The following is a 20133-nucleotide window of genomic DNA, read 5'->3' as shown; positions in this document are numbered from 1 at the left end:
TTCTTATCGAGGAGGCGAGAGCATGAAGATAATACCTATGTAACTTAGAGTCTTGTAGTAGTACTAAAGCTTCTTTTCTTTGTGTATTAATTTTTTCTTAGTTTTTTGGTATTTCTCGATTGTCTGAATTTTCTTTTTAATTTATTATTTTGTTATTGCTTCTTACGAACTAAAAACTATTATAGTTATTAAATAACAATTAGATATATTGTAGTATCCAATTAATTAACTTAAGAACCCGTGTGATTTTTTTGGTCTATCTCAAGTTCTTTTATTTTGGTTGTTTTGGTACCTTAACTTAGTTGATACCCATATGGTAATGTATTTTACATTGTCGAATCGTCAACTGACTGACTTAAGACTCTGTTTGATTTCCTTAAAAAACTTATTTAAATTAGAAAACTCTTTGGACGTAAAATGTAAAAGCTTATGCATGCTCTCTTGGAATGACTTCAATATGTTAAAAGGAGATTTTGAAATTTCAGGAAGTAATATTCATTAACACTTCAATATCAATAGAATTCCTCAAAGAACTCCTCTAAGGCAATTTTAGTTCTTCATGTCGAAAACAAAGAATTAAACAAATGAAAAGGAAAAATAATCATGTAATTATCCTACCTTATGAAATTTTCACACAGTGTTGTGTTGCTAAAAAGGATAAAACTGGGTCCTTTATGAGTTTTTAAATGAAATTTGGGTATTTATAATAGGAACATAAGGGTTGAGTCATAAAGGGCCAAACAACACATGAGCTTTGTGTCCTTGGCCTCCTGATCGACAAATTATCAAAGAATAAGAGGGTCTACAAGTTGAGGCAACACTAGGATGGATCCATATGGATCAATGCATTGAGCAGTACTATTATAATTCACGATTTGTATTCGACCAACAATGTGGTGTGGATATAGATGTTTAACCTTGTCATCAAACATGCCCCTGTCCGAATTGTTCTTGCCCTAGAAATGGTTTTCAATTGGCACATTAGACGTACAGATCGATATATCAAATGCATTTCTTCATAGAACTCATCAAGAAGGTATTTATGGATCCACCACAACGTTTTATCATCAATATATACCGATTATCCTAATTATGTTTGCAGACTAAATAAGGCCTTTTATGGGTTAAAACAAGCAGCACCCGGCCCCGTGCACAGATGAACTCTTCAGCCTTCATCTGACGACTCTTTCAAAGATAATTAACTACGATAGATAATAATTATCCATGCACATACACGAACGGTCGATAGTTTATCAACATAACATCAGTAGACTATATATAGATCAGATTATGTTTGTATTTTGAATGTTTCAGTCTTGTAACATGATTCAATCTCATAACTGTACCTTCTCTACAAGAGTAATACAATATACGGTTTTGGTGAGTTTAACCAAACCACATACAAATCTTTCACCATCTTAAGTGGAATAGTAAAAATTAATTAAGGTTGTTCTCATGAGGAAAATGCTGGACAAGCTCAGCTTGAACCAGCCGGCAAATATGGGAAAAGTGACACAGAGAAGGAGGCGAAGGAATCCACCAGCCCCTTCTACAACCGACAATTGAAGTGGGATAACCCAATAATCTCCTTCTTACTCATCGGGCCTTGGGTCGGAGTAAAGACAACCTATTTTTCCTGTGGACTGTTGAGCCGAGAGTTGTTGCTTAAATCTGGGTTCTGATATTAATGTTGGGTGGTCTTGGACTTATCTCAACCCCAAAAACTAGCTCAAGATGTGAAATTTTTCTTACACTTATAAACTGTCGACTAACCCCTTCCACAACCGATGTGGAATAACCTGACATGTTTGAATCTTGAATTGTAGCACGGCCATAGATTGGCGTTTGAAGCTTTCAATCATTTCTCAGTTTTTTCTTGAAAAACAAAATCAAGCAAAAGTTGACCGTAGTTATATAGAAATGAAATCCTAACATTTCTATTACCCACAATCATTTGACTGTAGTTTTAAGAACCAAACGGTGCTCATCATTAATTATGAAACCTTAAAGGTTATCTTATCTCAAGCACAGTAGACATGGTCCACGCAATGATAACCTCCAAGTTGCTTTACTTTTAAGTCGCTTACTACGCAAAAATCTGCCTTATATTATATCAAAAGCCAGATGCCGGTTTATATTTGGTTTTGCATGAAATTTAACGCAAAAAAAACCAAAGGGAAATGAAGTAACGAAAGGAATTTGGTTTTGCATGAAACTTAACAAAGAAAGAAGGAACATTGAATGAAGAGGTGCGAGATAGAACTGCTATATATAAAAGGAAACCCTCCACCCGGGACTTTTAAAAGAAGCTCATGAAAATCTATACATAAGAGGAGGAAGATTACAAAAACAAGTAAAAGATCGACTTTTAAGGCAAGTAAAGAAGAGATCGAGCCTAAAAAAAGAGTGTGTGTGTATATATATATATATATATAAGATGTTTCTACAATTATAAAACTCTTTCTATTTATTTAGTTTTGATGGGGGTACTGATATCAATATCAAGATTTTCTCTGATGATGATGTTCACTGAAAAAGATCTCTGAAACTCTGATCATTAGAAGATATAGACAAGTACTAAGAAAAAAAAAAATGAAAATCCAAAGAAATTCTTTTAAAAGAAAAAAAAAAAGAAAAAGAAAAGAAAGAGAGTAGTAAGGGATATGCGGGCTGGAACTGGGCATGGGGGAGTTCCACAGCAGAGAAGCAGATGTTTGGCTAGGGTTTCAAGGAGCAAATCCATTCCATAATCAAGATAAAAGTTTAGTTATATTATACTTACCTTTCTCATTTGTTGAATCACTCCACCCCTTCCCTTTATTTCTCCAGTGCCAATGAGAGAGAGAGAGAGAGAGAGAGAGAGAGAGAGTTTAACGCTTGCTTGAGGTCTGTTTGTTCTGGTTGTTGCCTCGAAAAGGAACTTTTTGCAGAGCAGAGCACGTGTGACCCAGTATCCAATGTTCATCTCTGCAGCCTCCATAATAAACCCTAATTTTTTCACACAGAGAGAGAGAGAGAGAGGAACTCTAAACGTACAGTCACCATGACCTTATTATCTTCAAGTTAAGATTTTTGCCACCTCCTCCACTAACCTTAAAACAATCACCAACTTTGTTGAACCTGCTATATATCATATCAATACAACTTTACAATAATTTTTAGAATGTGGGAAGTGAAAAGGGAGGCCTGGAGTAATCATGGTGTTGAGCAAAAAAGGATCAATATCACTCCTGTCCTGTGTTTTTATAAATTTATATTTAAACTACATAAATTAAAAAAAATATTTGTGTTTTCTATTTAGACTAAGTTATAATTCTTTAAGGGTTTGGACTTACAGTCTTACAACAAAAGATAAAACATAAATTTATTTTTTTATTTAAAAAAAAAAACCCAAAAATATTGTAGCTAGATGGCTTCCTTTTCCGCTTCTTCTGCATCTACTGCTGCTTCATGATCTCTCATGAGCTAGCTACTATTATTCGTGGAGGGATAACAAATTCAGACAAATCAACCCACCAAAAAAATTCATAAATTTTTTACATCCTTATAAATCTTCAATCAAAATCCAACGGATAACATGCATAATTAACATCTTAAAACTGAACATAATTAACTAACTTGTAAAAGAAGAATATTCAAAGTTGATTGAAATAAAATAAAGCTAGTAACAAAGAGGAGGATAATTAATTAAAACACAGGTTTTTTTTTTTTTTTTGGGTAATTTTGTTAATAAGAAGGGCGACCATTGCCACCCCAGTAGGCCTCGGATGGCAATTGGCACGAGTTGAGAAGATTTTGCGGCATCCCATGAAAAAGAGGTGTGTTCGGATCAGGCATTAGTTGTTGCTGTTGCTGCTGCTGTTGCTGTCCGCCAATTCCAGGGGATTCGAGAGATCCGCCTCCGGGAATTGGAACCCCTGGGTCTTCCTCCTCCAATGGGAGCCTCTCATATGCTGCATTACCAAATGATGCAGCCATTATTACCACCGGACCAGAGGCTAGAAGGGGGCCCACGACGCTGCCGCCGACCACCTGGCCTTGACCGCCTGCGAGATAAATGGTCAGTCCGGAGGCTGCTGGCGGTGCCGGAGGAGGTAAGAATGAGCCGGACAAGGATAAAATCTCGAATCTTCCATGTAAAGTGACGACTGCACCGGGCGAAGCGGGTTGCCTGAGGGTGACGTTAGTGACGGTGCCACTCCCGCTCAAAATGCAAACCCCTCTTTGCCTGCGCCTGGCGAAGGTGGAGAGGCTTTCCATGATATCGCAGCCGTTGGAGACTTCGACGACGTGGGATCGGAGGGCGTTCGCGCTGTCGCGGGTGATTATGATGGGCGGCTTCGGCTTGTTCTTCGACCCGGCAGGCCTGCCCCGGGGTCTTCTCGTCATCTCTCCCTCTGATCCGGTGCCACCCGACCCGAAAGCATCCTTGCTTAAGCTTTCGATTGCGGCGGCGGCGGCCGCGGTGGGGGTGGTGGTGTTGTTTTCGTCGCGATCTCGCTTCTGGCCACGGCCGGCGTTACCGCTTTGTTCTTCCTCGGAATTTTGTTGCTGGTGGTGCTGGAATTGATGGTGGGGATGTAGATGAAGATCTCTTGAAAGGAAAGGCGGTGGGAGAGGACGGCCGTGTGCTGTGACTGGATCCATTATTTAACCCTAACTAACAACAACCTCAAAAAAACGAAAGCAAATTGAGACTAGTACTACTGTATCTTTGATTATTCTTTACCTTATCAGAAGCAAATTAAGGGTTTTTGGAAGTGAAGCATGATGATGATGATGAGCAGCAGTCATATATGTTTCTTCTGTTTGAGGTTTTAAGTAAAAAATGAAGAGCAGCTAGCTAGAGGTAGAGTAGACAAGGGTAAGAAGAGAGTTGTAAGTGTGTGTGTTTTTTGTTTTGGCTTTCTGGGTATATTGGTAATGGTGTGGGTGTGTTTGTGTTTGGGTTAGGGTTAGGTCTATGAGGAATCGGATCGATAATGGGTTTGGTTTTGGTAAGACAGCGTGCGCATGGGCGGTGATGTGGGCCCCCCTTCCATTTCTCTCTCTCCTCTTTGTCTCTCCCTTTGGGGGCCCCAACACCCCATGCTCTCTCTCTCTCTTACAATATTATATATAATATAATATATACAATATTACATATGATCAGTCCATGGCTGGCTGGCTGGCTGGTTGGCTAGGATTGAAAGGCCTGCAGAATAACATCAATCTTGTCCTTCATTTCAATCCCTCCTCTTGAATCATATATAGTTTCCACAAAACGTACGTACGTACTTGTCTTGATGTAAAAACCTGCTAAAGAAGAACACTAGTTCGATCTTTCCTCCTCTACACAACATTATTATTTGTTGTTAAATTTAGAGGGACAAAACAACCTTGGATTCAATGGGTTCGTCTTGTTTTCAGTGTTCCATCGTCCTTCGGACCATAATGATTTCACCCGGCCATTTCAACCGTAAAACTAAAGAATTGAATAACGCCTCTCTGCAGAAACAAATTACTCAGAACTTTTCCAACTCATCCTGACATTTATTTAATTTAACCATGTTTTTTACTTTTACAAGCTTTCCATTCTTTACATATATTTAAAAATAAAAAAATAAAAAAGAAAATGAAAAGAAAAGAAGCTTGTCGTGCAGTTTAGCAGCTCGAGAACTAAAGTCAAGCTCCTTAAGGGCCATACTGCATACATATTATAATTAACGAAGTTGAGAAAGTTTTGATTTACAACCAATTAAATTAATTAAACAAAAATGATTTGTCCTTTTTGGTGGCAGATTAAGTGTTGGTTTAGCGGAAGATAGAAGACAAAAAATAAAACTGAAGGTGGAAGAGTTTGTTGTTAATTAGCCGCGCGCTGTGAACAAGTTACAGCCTTGCCGGGTCCGTTACTCGATCTAATGCAGTTTTGTACGAGTGGCATTTCGTGATTTGCTGCAACACTAGGGGCATTCATATTTCGTATTTCTCTATATATAGAGAGAGAGAGACAGACAGACAGAGAGAGAGAAGCGCATGTGGGTCATGGGAAATTGGAGTTGGCCCACCCAACAAACAATTCGGGTCAGGGCGTGTCTTGAGGGCGACTCTCGATTTTAGGAAACCAAGCCAAAACTCTCTCTCTCTCTCTGTGATGTTGATGTTTAGAGAATAAGGGGGATAGTTGATATCGAGACGTGTCTCTTCCCGCTCCATCACACTGATTAAGCACCAGTACTCGCCTATTCGGTTCTTCCTCAATTGCTATTAAATTTATGAGAAATTCTATGGGTGTTACTACCCAAATTGCATAATTTCCGCGGTAGAAATTTTAGATGGATTATTATTAAATTCTAAATTTAAGAATAATTTTTATTGACACATCATAGCAGTAAAGTTATAAATTATTTTTTTATCCTCTAAATTTGATGGCTATCCGAAATTCAATAATAATTTTAGAAGTTACATAAACTTTTAGAGGATAAAATTATAGTTCTTAGCATTACTGCACATTAAGGAGTGCATATTCTACTGGATATAAGCCGTATGAGATTCAAGTTGTATTGTACTTGTAACTATTTTAGAACACGTACAATTAATCTATTTTTGATATGATTATTGATTATTTTTGCGATTTTTTTGTTATTGACGTTATATTTTATATTTACTCGGTCCGTTCAAGTCAAGATTACAGGGCTGGAGAGCTTGCAAAGCCACGGGCCCCAATTCGGCCAAGGAAGCCGGCGTGTCAACCGAACAATTGCATAAGGAGCACAATTAAGGAATGTGGCACAAGAAAATAACTACCTTCAATCCTGTCCTAATTGCCAACGAGGGTAGAATTCGTCACGGTGAAACCCTGCCAGTGAGTTGTTATTCGACACAACACTAGGTCAAGGCCATAAGATTCTAGCTCTCGTTTTCAAAGTAAGAACAACTTTACTCCTACTAACTCAAGTATCATAGGAGGTTTTTTTCCATTGGTATTCCTGGCAAGCATCCAACTCTTCTTACTCCTTGCAGGCGTCCGTTGCCAAGTCTAACCGTGCGATCAACTATATCATCAGTTCCGGTAGCCGACTTTCGCATATTTTACAATGCTCACAAAATATGAAGGTAATTTATAGATAAGAACTATATCATTTAAAAAAGGAAAAAAAAATCAAAATTGTATAGTTAATTAGTTTGTACTTTAAAATTTTAATTAATTAAATGAGTTATAGAGTAGTTGAGATTAATAAATTAAGATATTGCAGCGGCATGAAATTTAGCATGCATACGAGAAACGTACGGAGAACATTTAATCTAGAAAAAAAAATTAATACGTACGGATGAGAACTATTAATTGATAGAACATAAAAAATAGTTATATTTAAACACATCCATATATATGTGCGTGATTTTTTATTGGTACGCATTTTATTATACATGAAGCATGCATTTACTGCTAGAAGAAAAAGAACAAAAAAACAAAAGAAAAAAAAGAAGGGAAGACGACAGTTTTAGTTTGACAACAAAGAAGGTTTATAATATACAGAAATGCTTCTTAATTTATATTTGGGGAAACTTCACTGAAGATCCCTGAACTTTTACCCGTTTTAAAATACCCTCTCTACACTTCAAAATCTCTCAATTTAGTTCTCTAAACTTTCAATTGCTCTCAATTTGGATCCCTTCGTCAATTTTAGCCGTTAAAAATACAAAAAAAAAGACCAAAATATCCCTGATTTTTGTTTTTTTTTTTTAAATAAAAAAAAATGTTTTTGAAGTTGGAATTTTATACAAAAGTCAGGGATATAAATGTCATGTAACGTTTAAAATCTGACGGAGGAATCCAAATTGAGAGCAATTGAAAGTTCAGGTGACTAAATTGATAGATTTTGAAGTTTATGGGGGTTTATCAAATCGGGTAGAAGTTCAGGAGTCTTCAGTGAAGTTTTCCCTTTATATTTTGGTGTTCAGAAACAAAATGAAAATTAGTATGGGTCAAGGGAGCCAAAAAAATTCTCACCGTTATAATGTGACTAGAATTATAATAAAAGTTACTGTGTACGCGTCTCCAAGAGATAGTTCAATCGGCTGTAGACCACACCTTATGAATCGAAGATCACTAAAAATTATTGTGTACGCATGGTGTGAGAAAAATGATATTTTTTTTAGAGATTATGTTTTAGGTCATATCTAAAGTCAATTTTTTTAAAAAAAAGTAGAAGTATTTTTCATGTTAATCATTCTTTGGTTGGATTATTTTGAAATTTGTCTTTTGCTTGCCCAAATTCAAGGGCAGAAGAACTAGCCTATACCTTTGGGGGCTCCAGCCTCAAAAAATTTAAATAACATCCAAAAATATATATTTTTTATTCGGTATTAAGAAACCTTTTTTTTTTTTTTTTTAATGAGAAAATTATTATTATGAAAGTAGCTAGCTGGGTCAGCCTTCATGGTTACCGAAATTAATAACATTGGATTTTGTCCCCATGTTGCGAGGCCTCACGTAAGCATCCAGCTCACGCGCACGTGCATGCGCAAGACGCACATCCACGGGCGTCTCTAATCTCCATACGACGGAATATTCCCTTGCCGGCAATCGTACCTTCTGTCATTTAATTGCAAGGGTTTTTTTTTATCTTAAAAAAAAAAACGTTTCCCCAATTGCAACAAACAAGAACCTTGAAGCCGAAGTGATCCCCATGGTTCCAACATCGCCAAGAGCTAGACTCATGTTCCTTAATTTGCTGTTACTACTTGTTTAATTATGTAATTTCGACAATATATATATTCACAAGATCATACAATATTGTTATCAATGTTATTCTGCCTTGTGTTTGTTTGTGTGTTGTTTAATTCAAACATATATAGTTGGTAAATTAATTAAGTTACCTTATCCTAGCTATGAGGTTAATATTTTAAAATAAATGATAAGTAAATGGACTGTCAGTGCTATTACTATTAATTAAGTGGTATAATTTACATGTTTAATGATAAATTAGATAAATAGATTGTTGCTGTTGTTGTGTTTTTTTTTTTACCAACCATAAATTCAAAAGCCCATCGCTCAATATAATTCCTGTAATATTTAACTGTCATGGTTGTTAAGTAATTAGTTGTATCATAATGTTTAAATGCATCTGTAACATTGGCGTGAATTAAGAACAAAAAAGTTTATATATATATATATATATATATATATATATAGGCAACTCCAAGATAAAAACGAAAATGAAAATGTTTGGGGTACTACCATTTTTTTTTTACAACTCCTTAGAAACTAAAGTTGTTGTTTATAATTGGTTAAATAATTAAGAGTGTATGGTTAACAAATCAACCACTAACTACTTAAATTGAGAAGTTAGATACTTAATTATAAAGAGAATTCGAGATATAAATTGAGTTCGAGATAGCAATCAATGTATGAGGACATAGGAAACCTTAACAGGGATTTGATAAAGGAAAATATGTATAACGTATGGGATAGAGCCGGCCAAGGATGAAAGATAAGAAATTAAAGAACGGATTCAGGTCAAGTCAAGACTATAACGCATGCACTATCCAGATTCCCCTTCCTCAGCACGCGCTCGCTCGCTTCTCGAGATACTTGATTGGAATCGAGGAAGAAGGTTATAATTAATTAATTACCCCACTTGGCTAGAAGAACGGTTTTGGTATAGTCATAGATTGTCACGTCAGTTTATAAGGAGAATTTTGTAGTAAAAAATACAAATACCCCTAATAACACTTAAAAAATAAAAAATAAAATAAAACTTGCTAAGTAGTGAGAGTAGAAGATGTAGTTGGCTCCATCAAGCAAATTTTTTTTTTTTTTTTTAAACAATTCAAAGGAATGAAAGATTAGCATATATGGCTCATATATTAGCTAGGTACAGTAAAAGGCTATGTGACACCCACAACAAAAGGTCAATTTATATAGTTGACTTAGAAATTTAGTTCGATTTACCTAATTTCAAATTTTAAGCATTCTGATTCGTCGTCGATTCTAATATATTATTTCCATGTAAAATTAATAAAGAATCCATGGCGTAACAGGCTACGCTTCATGCCTTTTGACTTCAAGAGTTGCTCATATGCTTGCTTTGCTACCTTGTCTTCTTATTAGATTCCGGAAGAAAGTTGTAATCCATCAATAAGATTGAAAGCACGAGGTTTTCTCTTGTGACGACGGCAATTAAATTAATTAAGTAATTGAAAAATATTTAAAGGAATATATATATATCGATCGAAGATTATTGCTTGGTGGGTTACCTTGAACTCATTTTCAAGATTATTCATTCATGAATCATGCATGCTAATTAATTTTAATGGACAAAAACTTCTTCCAAATTAGATTAGAGAAAATTATTTCAACCCAATTTATAAAATAGTAATGTATTTTTTGAACATGTGAAAAACACATATTATATTAAAAAAAAAAAAACGTGTTTCTCAGATATTAAGAAATACATACCAATTTTATAGACTATGTTAAAGAAAAAAAATTTCAACCCAATTGAAATATATGTTCAGTTTGAATTCCTTTTTTTTTTTTTTTTGTTCTTCCCTTTATTCCGTATTTCAATAAAATAGGATCTTTCAATTGAAGTTCTCTTGGATTACAATGTTGTGTCACGAGACAAGTTAAGTAATCTATATATCTTTCTAGATTTTAGAAATGGCACTTAATCCATTTGAGGTCTACTCTCTCTTAACATTCATCAAAATCCCCCCCCCCCCAAGCTGTCCAGCATTAATCTCTTCTTGTGTTTCATTTAAAAACGACCATTTATATGTGCCAAGTGATCATATTGCCATACAACATATACTCTAATGAGTCGGGCCGAGACATGTCATTCCTCCATGACTTGTTCATTTTTACAAAAATTTATACGAGTACGTTTAGCATTGCGATTTCATAGATAAAAAATATAATTTTAAATTTAGCTGAAAAAAATAGATTGTTTGGAATTGCGATTCTGAAAACATAGAAAATCTCCGTCTTCAAATAGAAAGTAAAGAAGTATTTTTTTTTCAAAACGCATAATTTTAAAAACTAAATCACAATTTTAAAAGTCAAACTACAATTTTATTAAATGTTTATATATATATATATATATATATATATTTTAAATATCACACATTTTTAAATTATTATTTTTAAATAGCAAGTTTGAAGCCGGCGTGGCTCGATAGTATTGTGGTTGGCAAATGGCAACCACCTGCAAATAGGCACGTAGGTGGGGAAGAGTGAAAGAAAAAAAAAATGATATTGCCGCGGTTTGACTGCATCGTCCATGGTGATGTACGTTGAATGGCAAACCGGAGTGTGTGGGCGTGAAATGTGAATGAATGAGAGAGAGTAATAGCACAGGAGAGAAGAGGTGCTAGGCTGACAGCCGCAGTGACAGTACTGACAGTGACAGACTCTGAGTGACACTGATCACCAACAGTACGATCACATTTCCGTGCGCGGAGAGGTCGAATGGAATGAAAGCTTTATTGCAGATTTACACTACACGCGCTGAATCCCATGAAACATTAACCCTTTTGATGTTCTCTGTCGGAGAGTCTCCTTTCCATCGCCATTACCTCGATCTCTTTCCACCTTCTTCGATTAATATTCTCTTCTTTTCTTATTTATTTTTCTTTTCCTTTCTCTTGGTGGTTCAGAGCTGATGTCAAAAGCGATCGAAAATATAAATATAATTAGTTGAGTTCTTTTCAAGGAAGAATATGATATATATGTGAATAGGATCTAAGCTAGATGCGTGCCCAATGTGAAGATTAATTAATAAAACAATATTAAGGTCAAATGTATATATCTATTATACAATGTAGTAGTTACATATATTTATATATATATTTAATTTCTACGTGGCTTTAAGTCTATAGCTTACAAATTTCTAAAAAATATGTTTACTATCAATGCCAAATAAATGGTTTAATATTAGGGCTGCTGGGTGATCCAAATCTGAGTTTGGTATATGAATCTTTGATATATTATAGACTTTTGGCAACTGGGTTTCTTGATGTTTTGTATATATGGGACCTCCTCACATGTGCAACACATACGTGTGCTTAGATTTTTGGAAATTATATATATATATATATATATATATAATTATCCTTGTTAATTTTCACTTATTAGTCGAGTAAAGTACTTAATTATGTAATCTAGGGCGCTCATTTATTTTCAAAGAGATCTTGCTATAGTTGTTCATTTTGAATATATTCTTTCCCTTCATCTCATTTGATTGGTTTTCTAATTCATTTTGAATATCCCTACATATGTTGTCTGTTTTAGAATATAAGTGAACACAATTTTTCAATAGAGTTTTTTTCAACACAATTTTAGAATATAAGTGAACACAATTTTTCAATAGAGTTTTTTTTTTTTTCCCCCTAATCTATCCTTACTTTTATTGATAGATGTTCCTTTAAAAATGTGATTTTTCTAGACAGAAAAATAATAGGAAATAGGCCAAGGGGGAGGGTATTTAATATGATAATTTTACTAAGGGTCCATTTGTATTTGCAATTTCAAAACGTGAGATTTAAAAATAGCGATTCTAAAACATATGATTTGAAAACACGATTCTTAAAAACGCAGTTAAACGTTTTAGAGAAAATCACAATTTGACATTTAAAATTGCACTTTAGCTTTTAAAATCATGGGTTTTTAAAAATGCACCCCTAGGCCATTGCATCCGCATATTTTTCTACGTTTTTCAAATTGTAATTTTTTAAAAACAAACTCTCAATCAATATACGTTTTACGATTTGGTTTAAAATTGCACTTTTAGTTTACGAAATTGCAATGTCAAACACACTCTAAATAAGCGTTCTAAATGTCACAGAACATCTAAGCCCCAAATAATGGTAAATTTGAGTGTTATATGCTTTAGAAATTAGTAATAGTATTTCTTTAAAATGAATCTTGCTAGGATGATGAACAAATTGAAATTGAAACAGAAAGAATATAAATTAATATTGCGCCAAATCATTTAGAATTGATTCAATGGATAATAGACACCGAGTCGAAAAGAGATGAGATTGGAATGTAAGATGTAGCATTTATATTATTCGAATTGGTGATATTAATGGGAGGGCACCTCTACTATGTATTGAGTGGGCAATGTTCAATTTCTCTCACAGAGAGAGAGAGAGAGAGAGAGATTGTATAAAGAATAAAAAAGGGTTGGTGATTAATTGGATGAATAAGAATCAAAATCGGGGGTCCTTTCCGGGGCGACCGGCCCGCCTTCTTCTCGCATGTTACTTTCATCTCTCTCATCACATTTGGCCAACTTTCTCTCTCTACACACTAAAACAAAACAAAAAACATTATTAATTTAAAAAACAAAGTGATAAGCAAGCATAGCAAACCATCCATCCATCTCATAACAAACGAACAAATAACAAGAGAAAGCTACAAAATGCATTTTATTATTCAACAAAACATCGTTTTCTTAAGCAGTCAACGTTCCTCCCAACAACTCCTTTCGGAGGTACTGAAATCCAAGAGTCGTCTTCATCACGAATAAGTCACTAATATCGACCTCAATCTCACAATCTCCACCGTTCATTATCCGCGTCGACCATAATAATTAAAAATATATATAATATTAATCATCTTCTTCATTTGTCTCTTGCTTTTTCACTACGTACTTTCATTTTAATTCTTCATATATAATAATATGTAAAGCCTAACAAAAGAAAAGCAAAATTTCAGGATATTATAATTATATATTAATGCAGCGAGAGGGTAGTAAATTAAATGAGGATATTATCCGGTTCAAATGAACTGGAAAGGATCCTGTTCCAAGAAATACCGACTATTTTTTTTTTGCAATTACTTTTTTAAATTTTTAATTGAGTTAATTATATTGATTATTTGGTGAAGTCTATTAAATATTTCTCTTTTATAACTTGATAGTTATGATGGATTACTATACATGTGTCGAACAACTTATATACTTAATTATTTACTTTATAAATAAAATGTTAAAATGAAGAAGATTATTTACACATGTATAGTAGTCCATCTTCTTATACATGCACATGGCATCTTGGCAACTTGGTTAGAGTTAAGATGTACATCAATCATCGTAGGATATATGTTCAACATATATATATATACTTTAACAAACCAATATTCACAATTAGTGACGAAACCAGAATTTTGGTTCAAATCATGAGGTAATTAAGACCAAAATATAAAATTAAAAAAAATAATAATTGAAAATTGATTAAAAATTTGAGCATATTAGGCTACTGTATATTAGGTTGTTTACATGGACAAATATTGGCGGGCTAGAGGTCATTTGCCTCCTCTAATCACCACCCCCGGTTCCGCCGGCCTGTGCTGATCATAATAAATGGAATCCCAATTAAGAAAATATTTTAATAGTCCTAACTTTGAATTAAGTTGCTTCCATCCTCAAAATTAATTAGCTATTTCCTAGCACAAACGTGGTAATTAGCATTTGAAATTTTCTAAAGTTGGCCTCCCTAGCTAACACCAAAGTTCTTGGGTTCACAATTGTACTGCGGTTCAACCAAGTTGAAGAATTGAAGCAGCGTAAAGTTGACGGGGTCTAGCTCTATGTGAACGTTGAATAATATTCTTGTGAACAAATATATATATGAAGTCTTCAAGAAAGACATAGTCTAGCTTGCCTTTGGAAAGATGAAGAAATGAATGGAAAGCTCAGAGAAATGTTGCAAAAGTATGGTCCAATAGGGATGCTTAATTAATTATCTTAATCAATTAATTAATTAATGGGGTAGCTTTTATTAAACAAATGAAACCCATTATCATGTACCCATTAATAAACAATAATTTAAGTAAAGCTAATCCAAAGAGAGACCATGGACCACCTCAAAGAGAGCACATATGTGAGGTTTCCATGTGAATGGCACCTATTGCTTGGAATCAAACATAAATGTTGCATGTTCTCACTCTCTCAGAAGCCGCTTTTCACTCATAGTGGCTTCAGATTGTTGCACCAATTGTTGTCATCGATGCAACGCCAATCAACAGATAAAACTTTTCAAACTTTTAGTTAATTAATTAATTAATTAATTAATTTAATCAAAGCAGCTAGCATCGAGCAATGGGAATATTTTAGAAATTAAGTAATTTAAACAAGCCGACCAAAACTCAGTTTGCCATGTGATAGATAGTGATCGATTTGGAATCATTGTACTCATCATCCCTTCACCTTCTTGTAATCTTGTTGATCAACATCTTTGATCAATTGATCAAATGAAACACTAGGGCATTTAGTTATATATATATTACACGACATCTATCATTGTTCTTTCGTTGCATTCATTTGTAGATTGTTCCTTCCAGGCTTCAAACCTTTTTTTTTTTTTTTTGGGGGGGGAGGGGGTGGGGGGGAGGGCATATTGAATTCCTCTTACCTTTCTATAATTAGCATCTTTGTTGAGAGCAACCGCTAAATGTTTTTCTTAAAGCAATAAATTAGAAGGTTACATAATCCTAGTTATATTATGGTTGATTTGATGTTGTCCGGGCAATAATTGATCCGTATTGATTCTACCCATTTTTTTTTAAATGATGAATAAATTGTTTTTTTTTTTTTTTTTTTTTTTAAAAAAAAAAGTACGTTAATAAATATATAAAGAAAGGTTTCCTAATATTAAGAATTAGGTTCCAACCTATTTGGAAGAGCCAAACATTTTGGTAATAATAATTAATTAGAGAAGACATTGGAAAAGTAATTTTTTGGCAGTATAATATAAGGAAAAAGATTACTCTTAACAGATTAAGAAATTGTCTCGAGGGACAATGTGGTAGCTTCAATGATAACTTAAGATGGTTTCTTTTACCTAACAAAAGTTATCACGAGAAAAATAATTAATGAATTGTTTTTGCCTAATTTTAATTTGACTGGCATGGAAAACGATAGACTTAACCTAAAACTCCAATATTTTAACAAGAGAAAAGAAAACAAAATCATGGCATTCGACAAGTCTTTCTTAAGATACTCGAGAAAGTGTGACAATCAAGTAGATCTCTTTTAGGATATAGAGCTCATTCATAAATGGATAATGCTTGATATATATTATGCCATATAAAACTATATATATATATGCTACTTAATTCATGTGTATATATAGTTACAAAATATTCAAGAACCTACTTATAATAAATTGCCCAAGATCAAGTGTGTCTAAAATGAGAGAGAGAGAGAGAGAGAGAGAGAGAGAATAATTAAAAAATACCATATAATTTAAAAAAATAAAAAAAATGAAAAAGGGAAGAAAAAATAAGAGAGGGAGAGAGAGAGAGAATAATTAAAAAATACCATATAATTTTTTTATAAAAAAAAAATGAAAAGGGAAGAAAAAAAGAAGAGAGAAAGAGAGAGAGAAAAGAAGAAATTCATTGACTAATAGAGTGGGCCGGGTGGAAGCCCACTCTTTTTTGGTCCATTAAAGACTGGTTTGTTGGTTTGAACCGTTAAGGTGAGGTATGAGAAGGGCCCATTTGTATTTTGCGACTCAGGGGATGGGCCAATTTTTTCTCCCTTCTTCTTTCTAGTTTTAAATAAACTGTAAATCTTTATTTTTTGGTCTACTAATGGCTGGGCACTACTATTTGTTAGGGTTTTGTGCATTTTATAACATGGGCAGCTTCTCATCTACAAGACATTTAAATTGATAAGTGAAAATATACAACACCCACTTCAAATTCCATCTTAAACTAATAAATTTTTTTTTAATTTTGTCATGATCAATGTTATTAGCATACCAAATTACCAACATATATAATTAATCTAAGATTCTCTGTCTCTTGTTGTTTCCCTCATCTCTAGTTCCAGAAGCAACAAAAGTAATTACAACAAAAATTACCATTAAAAACCCCTCTACTTATGTTGGTGAGAAAGTGTAGGAAGAGAGAAAAGATAAATAGCCCAGAGCAGTAGAAGGCATGAAACGAAAAATATTCCTGAAGTTGCAGAAGCTATGGGCCTATGGCTTTAAAGTCCAATATGGGTGGTGCTTTGTTGGGCTGAAGCAGCAAAATTTGGAAGAGATTTGGTGGGATTTTCTAAATATATGATTCCATATTTCCATTCTCTTTAATTAAGGCTATTTTACGAGCACACACAACAGCTATTTTTTTTTTTTTAATTTATAAAAAAATAGAGAATTAAAGGGAAAATAACACTTTACCCTCTAAAGTTAGGGGCGATTTTTAATTTGACTTCTAATGTTTCAATTTTTGAAATGCATCCCCCAAACTTTCAAATTTTTGCGATTTGACCAATTTAATCCAAAAATTTTCATATTGCTCCTAATTTTTTTTTATTTTTTATAAGAATGGCCACCCCTTTGGCCATTTGGCCATTTTTGCACCCCCAATTTTTTAAAAATAAAATAAAATAAAAATAAAAATAAAAATAAACAATTAGGGGCAATATGGGAATTTTAGGATAAAATTGGTTGAATTGCAAAAAATTGGAAGTTTTGGGGGTGCATTGCAAAAATTGAAACATTTGAGGTCGAATTGAAAATTGCCCCAAACTTTGGAGGGTAAAGTGTAATTTTTCCATAATTAAATTATTTTTTTATCCAAATACGCTCTATAATAGCTTCTCTTATATTTTCCTATGTCATATTTTCTACATAATGTTAGTTTTATACTTATTCTCACATTTTTTACAAAATCTCAATACAATTCCCTAATAAAAGGCAAATAAAGGAGAGACGAGAGAGAATAGAGAAATATTTTGCCTTAAAATAATGGTAACACGCTAACATACCCACTGTTTAGAGAACCTATAAGGAATCTGCTGCAAGTAATTTTTGTGATTTTTCATATATTTTTCTTATATTTATAGCTATAAAGACGTGCTCTAAATTCCGTACAATGAGCTGTGTAAAACTGTTTTAGGATAATCTTCGGAGCCTATTAGGCTATAATTAGAGACATTTTACTTAGAAAAATTAATTACTATGCAACCTGCGGTCCACGAAACCTAGTAAAAAACAGGATGATGATACATGTACTTGTTATTCCTGCTGTGTGATCAATTCAACCATACTCCATTTAATCATTTATCCATGCAATATGCATAAAGAGTATCCCATCAGAAGTGCAATATTCTTGAATGGTACTTTTTTTTCTTTTTCTTTTTTTAATTTTAATTTTAATTTTCTTGAATGAGACTTGAGAAGCTAACAGTTGTGTTTTGGACGATGAGTTAATTAATTAATTGATAATTGATATTTAAATAAAGAAATTTGTTTATTGGTAAATTACTATTTATTTTAAAAACTTGAGCGGATAAGTCAACCTTAAATATTTAACTGAAATATGATGAATTGATATTGGAGACAATTTAGGATCGAACATTTGTTGTTATACCATATTAAATTACCATTTATTTCAAAATTTTAAATATAAAAATATTAATTTAATTAAGGGTTAAATACTAAATACTCCCCTGAAGTTTTATTGCTTTATTTTTTCCCATATAGGGTTTGATTTTTTTCACATGAGGTCCATGTGGTTTTGATAATAGACTAAACTAGTCTTTCTATCAGTTGACCGTTAGTTAATTTAATGGAAATTCACATGAACCAATCAAATGTTGACACGTGACACTTACTTTTTTTTTTAAAAAAAAAAATTTGGAGTGGCTCCTTGGTGCCCAAGGGGGTGGCCGAAACCACCCCCAATGGGTACTGGGGGTGGCTCGAAACCACCTCCAATGGTGGTTGGGGGTGGTTTCGGCCACCCCTAGGCTCCATGGGGGTGGCTGAAGCCAAGGGGGTGGCTCGGCCAGATGGGGGTGGCCCTGGCCAAAGAGCTACCCCCAATTTTTTTTTTTTTTTTTTAAAAAAAATACATTATTTTTTAATTTTTTTAAGAAAAAAAAATTAAATATGAGCCACATGTCAACATTTGATTGGTCCACGTGGATTTTCGTTAAGTTAATTAGCGGTCAATTGACAGAGGATTAGTTTGGTCTATTATCAAAACTACATGAACCTCCTGCGATAAAAATCAAATCCTAAAAGAGAAAAAATAAAGCAACAAAACCCCAAATGAGATATTTAGTATTTAACCCTTTAATTAATATTATAACCTTTATTTGTTTGCTTTGATATTTCAAAGCATGGAGCTCCTTTAAGAGGCTCCCACAGTCTTCCCAGTTCCCAGTGTCCATGACATTTGATGAAGACTGCACCATTTAGGTGGATTTTTGTTTTTGTTTTTCTTTTCTTTTCTTTTTCCTGGTGGATTTTTGTTATCAACTTCTCATTGTTCCAGCTAATTGACAAGGACCTCTCCACAAGAATTGGACAGTAAAATGATACACGAGGAACCACATTATTGGGAGAATAAACACTTAAAGAGCTTTAAGTAATTAAGTCTTGGGAAAATATATATATATATATTAAGTGAAGCATATGATCAGTAATACTAAAAACCATATTTTCTATCTTACAACTATCTCATAATACTAATGTGTCATTTTTAATCGACCATCGTTTAAAAAAAAAAAGAAAAAAAAAAGGTTGATCGGAACTTACATGATTTCATAATGCTCATGTTACAATATCAACGAAATCTTAGATTTTTTTTTTTTAACAAAAACTTATCCAAAGGTTAGTAGAGATTTTCATATTAGCATTGCGGAATAATTATAAGATAAAAATATAATTTTTAACATTACTCTGTATATATATTAGTTCGGTCCAAAAGGTTTACTTTGTGTGTTTGAACTCAACAGTTAACACTAATTTAGTAACCACTCAATGGGACAAGATGTTATACACTTTCACTCTCACACTCTTAAGTGTACAATCTGCCTAGTGACAACCACCGTACTAGCATACTCTCTCATCAATCTTTTCTCTCGCTACCACATGCAATGACCGTTCTCTCCCTCTAGACTCTAGAGGAAGCCCTTACCAAGCTCTTTAATTACCAAAATGCCACACGTCACTACCAATAGTACTCAACCATTTTGTTCGTGTAAGCCACATGCTCTTAGCCACATTCTATCATGATAAGAAGATGGGAAGTTCATCACATAGCCACATCTCTTACTGGAAAGAATAAACAAGTCTCCATATGTTTAAATATCACTTTAATCCACAAATTGAAGTTTAATT

The 20133-nt window shown here is 33.7% G+C and overlaps 1 protein-coding gene across 1 annotated transcript; it reads right to left on the bottom strand.

Moving 5' to 3' along the window:
* Positions 1-3723: 3723 nt before the first annotated feature.
* LOC132187728 (AT-hook motif nuclear-localized protein 22) lies at positions 3724-4869 on the bottom strand. Its single transcript, XM_059602144.1, has one exon. The coding sequence runs from the start codon at positions 4645-4647 to the stop codon at positions 3727-3729; it is 921 nt and encodes a 306-aa protein (XP_059458127.1). The 5' UTR covers positions 4648-4869; the 3' UTR covers positions 3724-3726.
* Positions 4870-20133: the final 15264 nt, after the last annotated feature.

The sequence above is a fragment of the Corylus avellana genome, chromosome ca7 (genome assembly GCF_901000735.1).
Source record: "Corylus avellana chromosome ca7, CavTom2PMs-1.0".
NCBI classification, from domain to species: domain Eukaryota; kingdom Viridiplantae; phylum Streptophyta; class Magnoliopsida; order Fagales; family Betulaceae; genus Corylus; species Corylus avellana.
Note: the sequence above shows the minus strand (reverse complement) of the source record. Positions and strands in the feature narration are given on the sequence as shown.

Coding starts and splice junctions, on each gene's coding strand:
- LOC132187728 (XM_059602144.1), bottom strand. CDS start 4,647: ATGGATCCAGTCACAGCACACGGCCGTCCTCTCCCACCGCCTTTCCTT.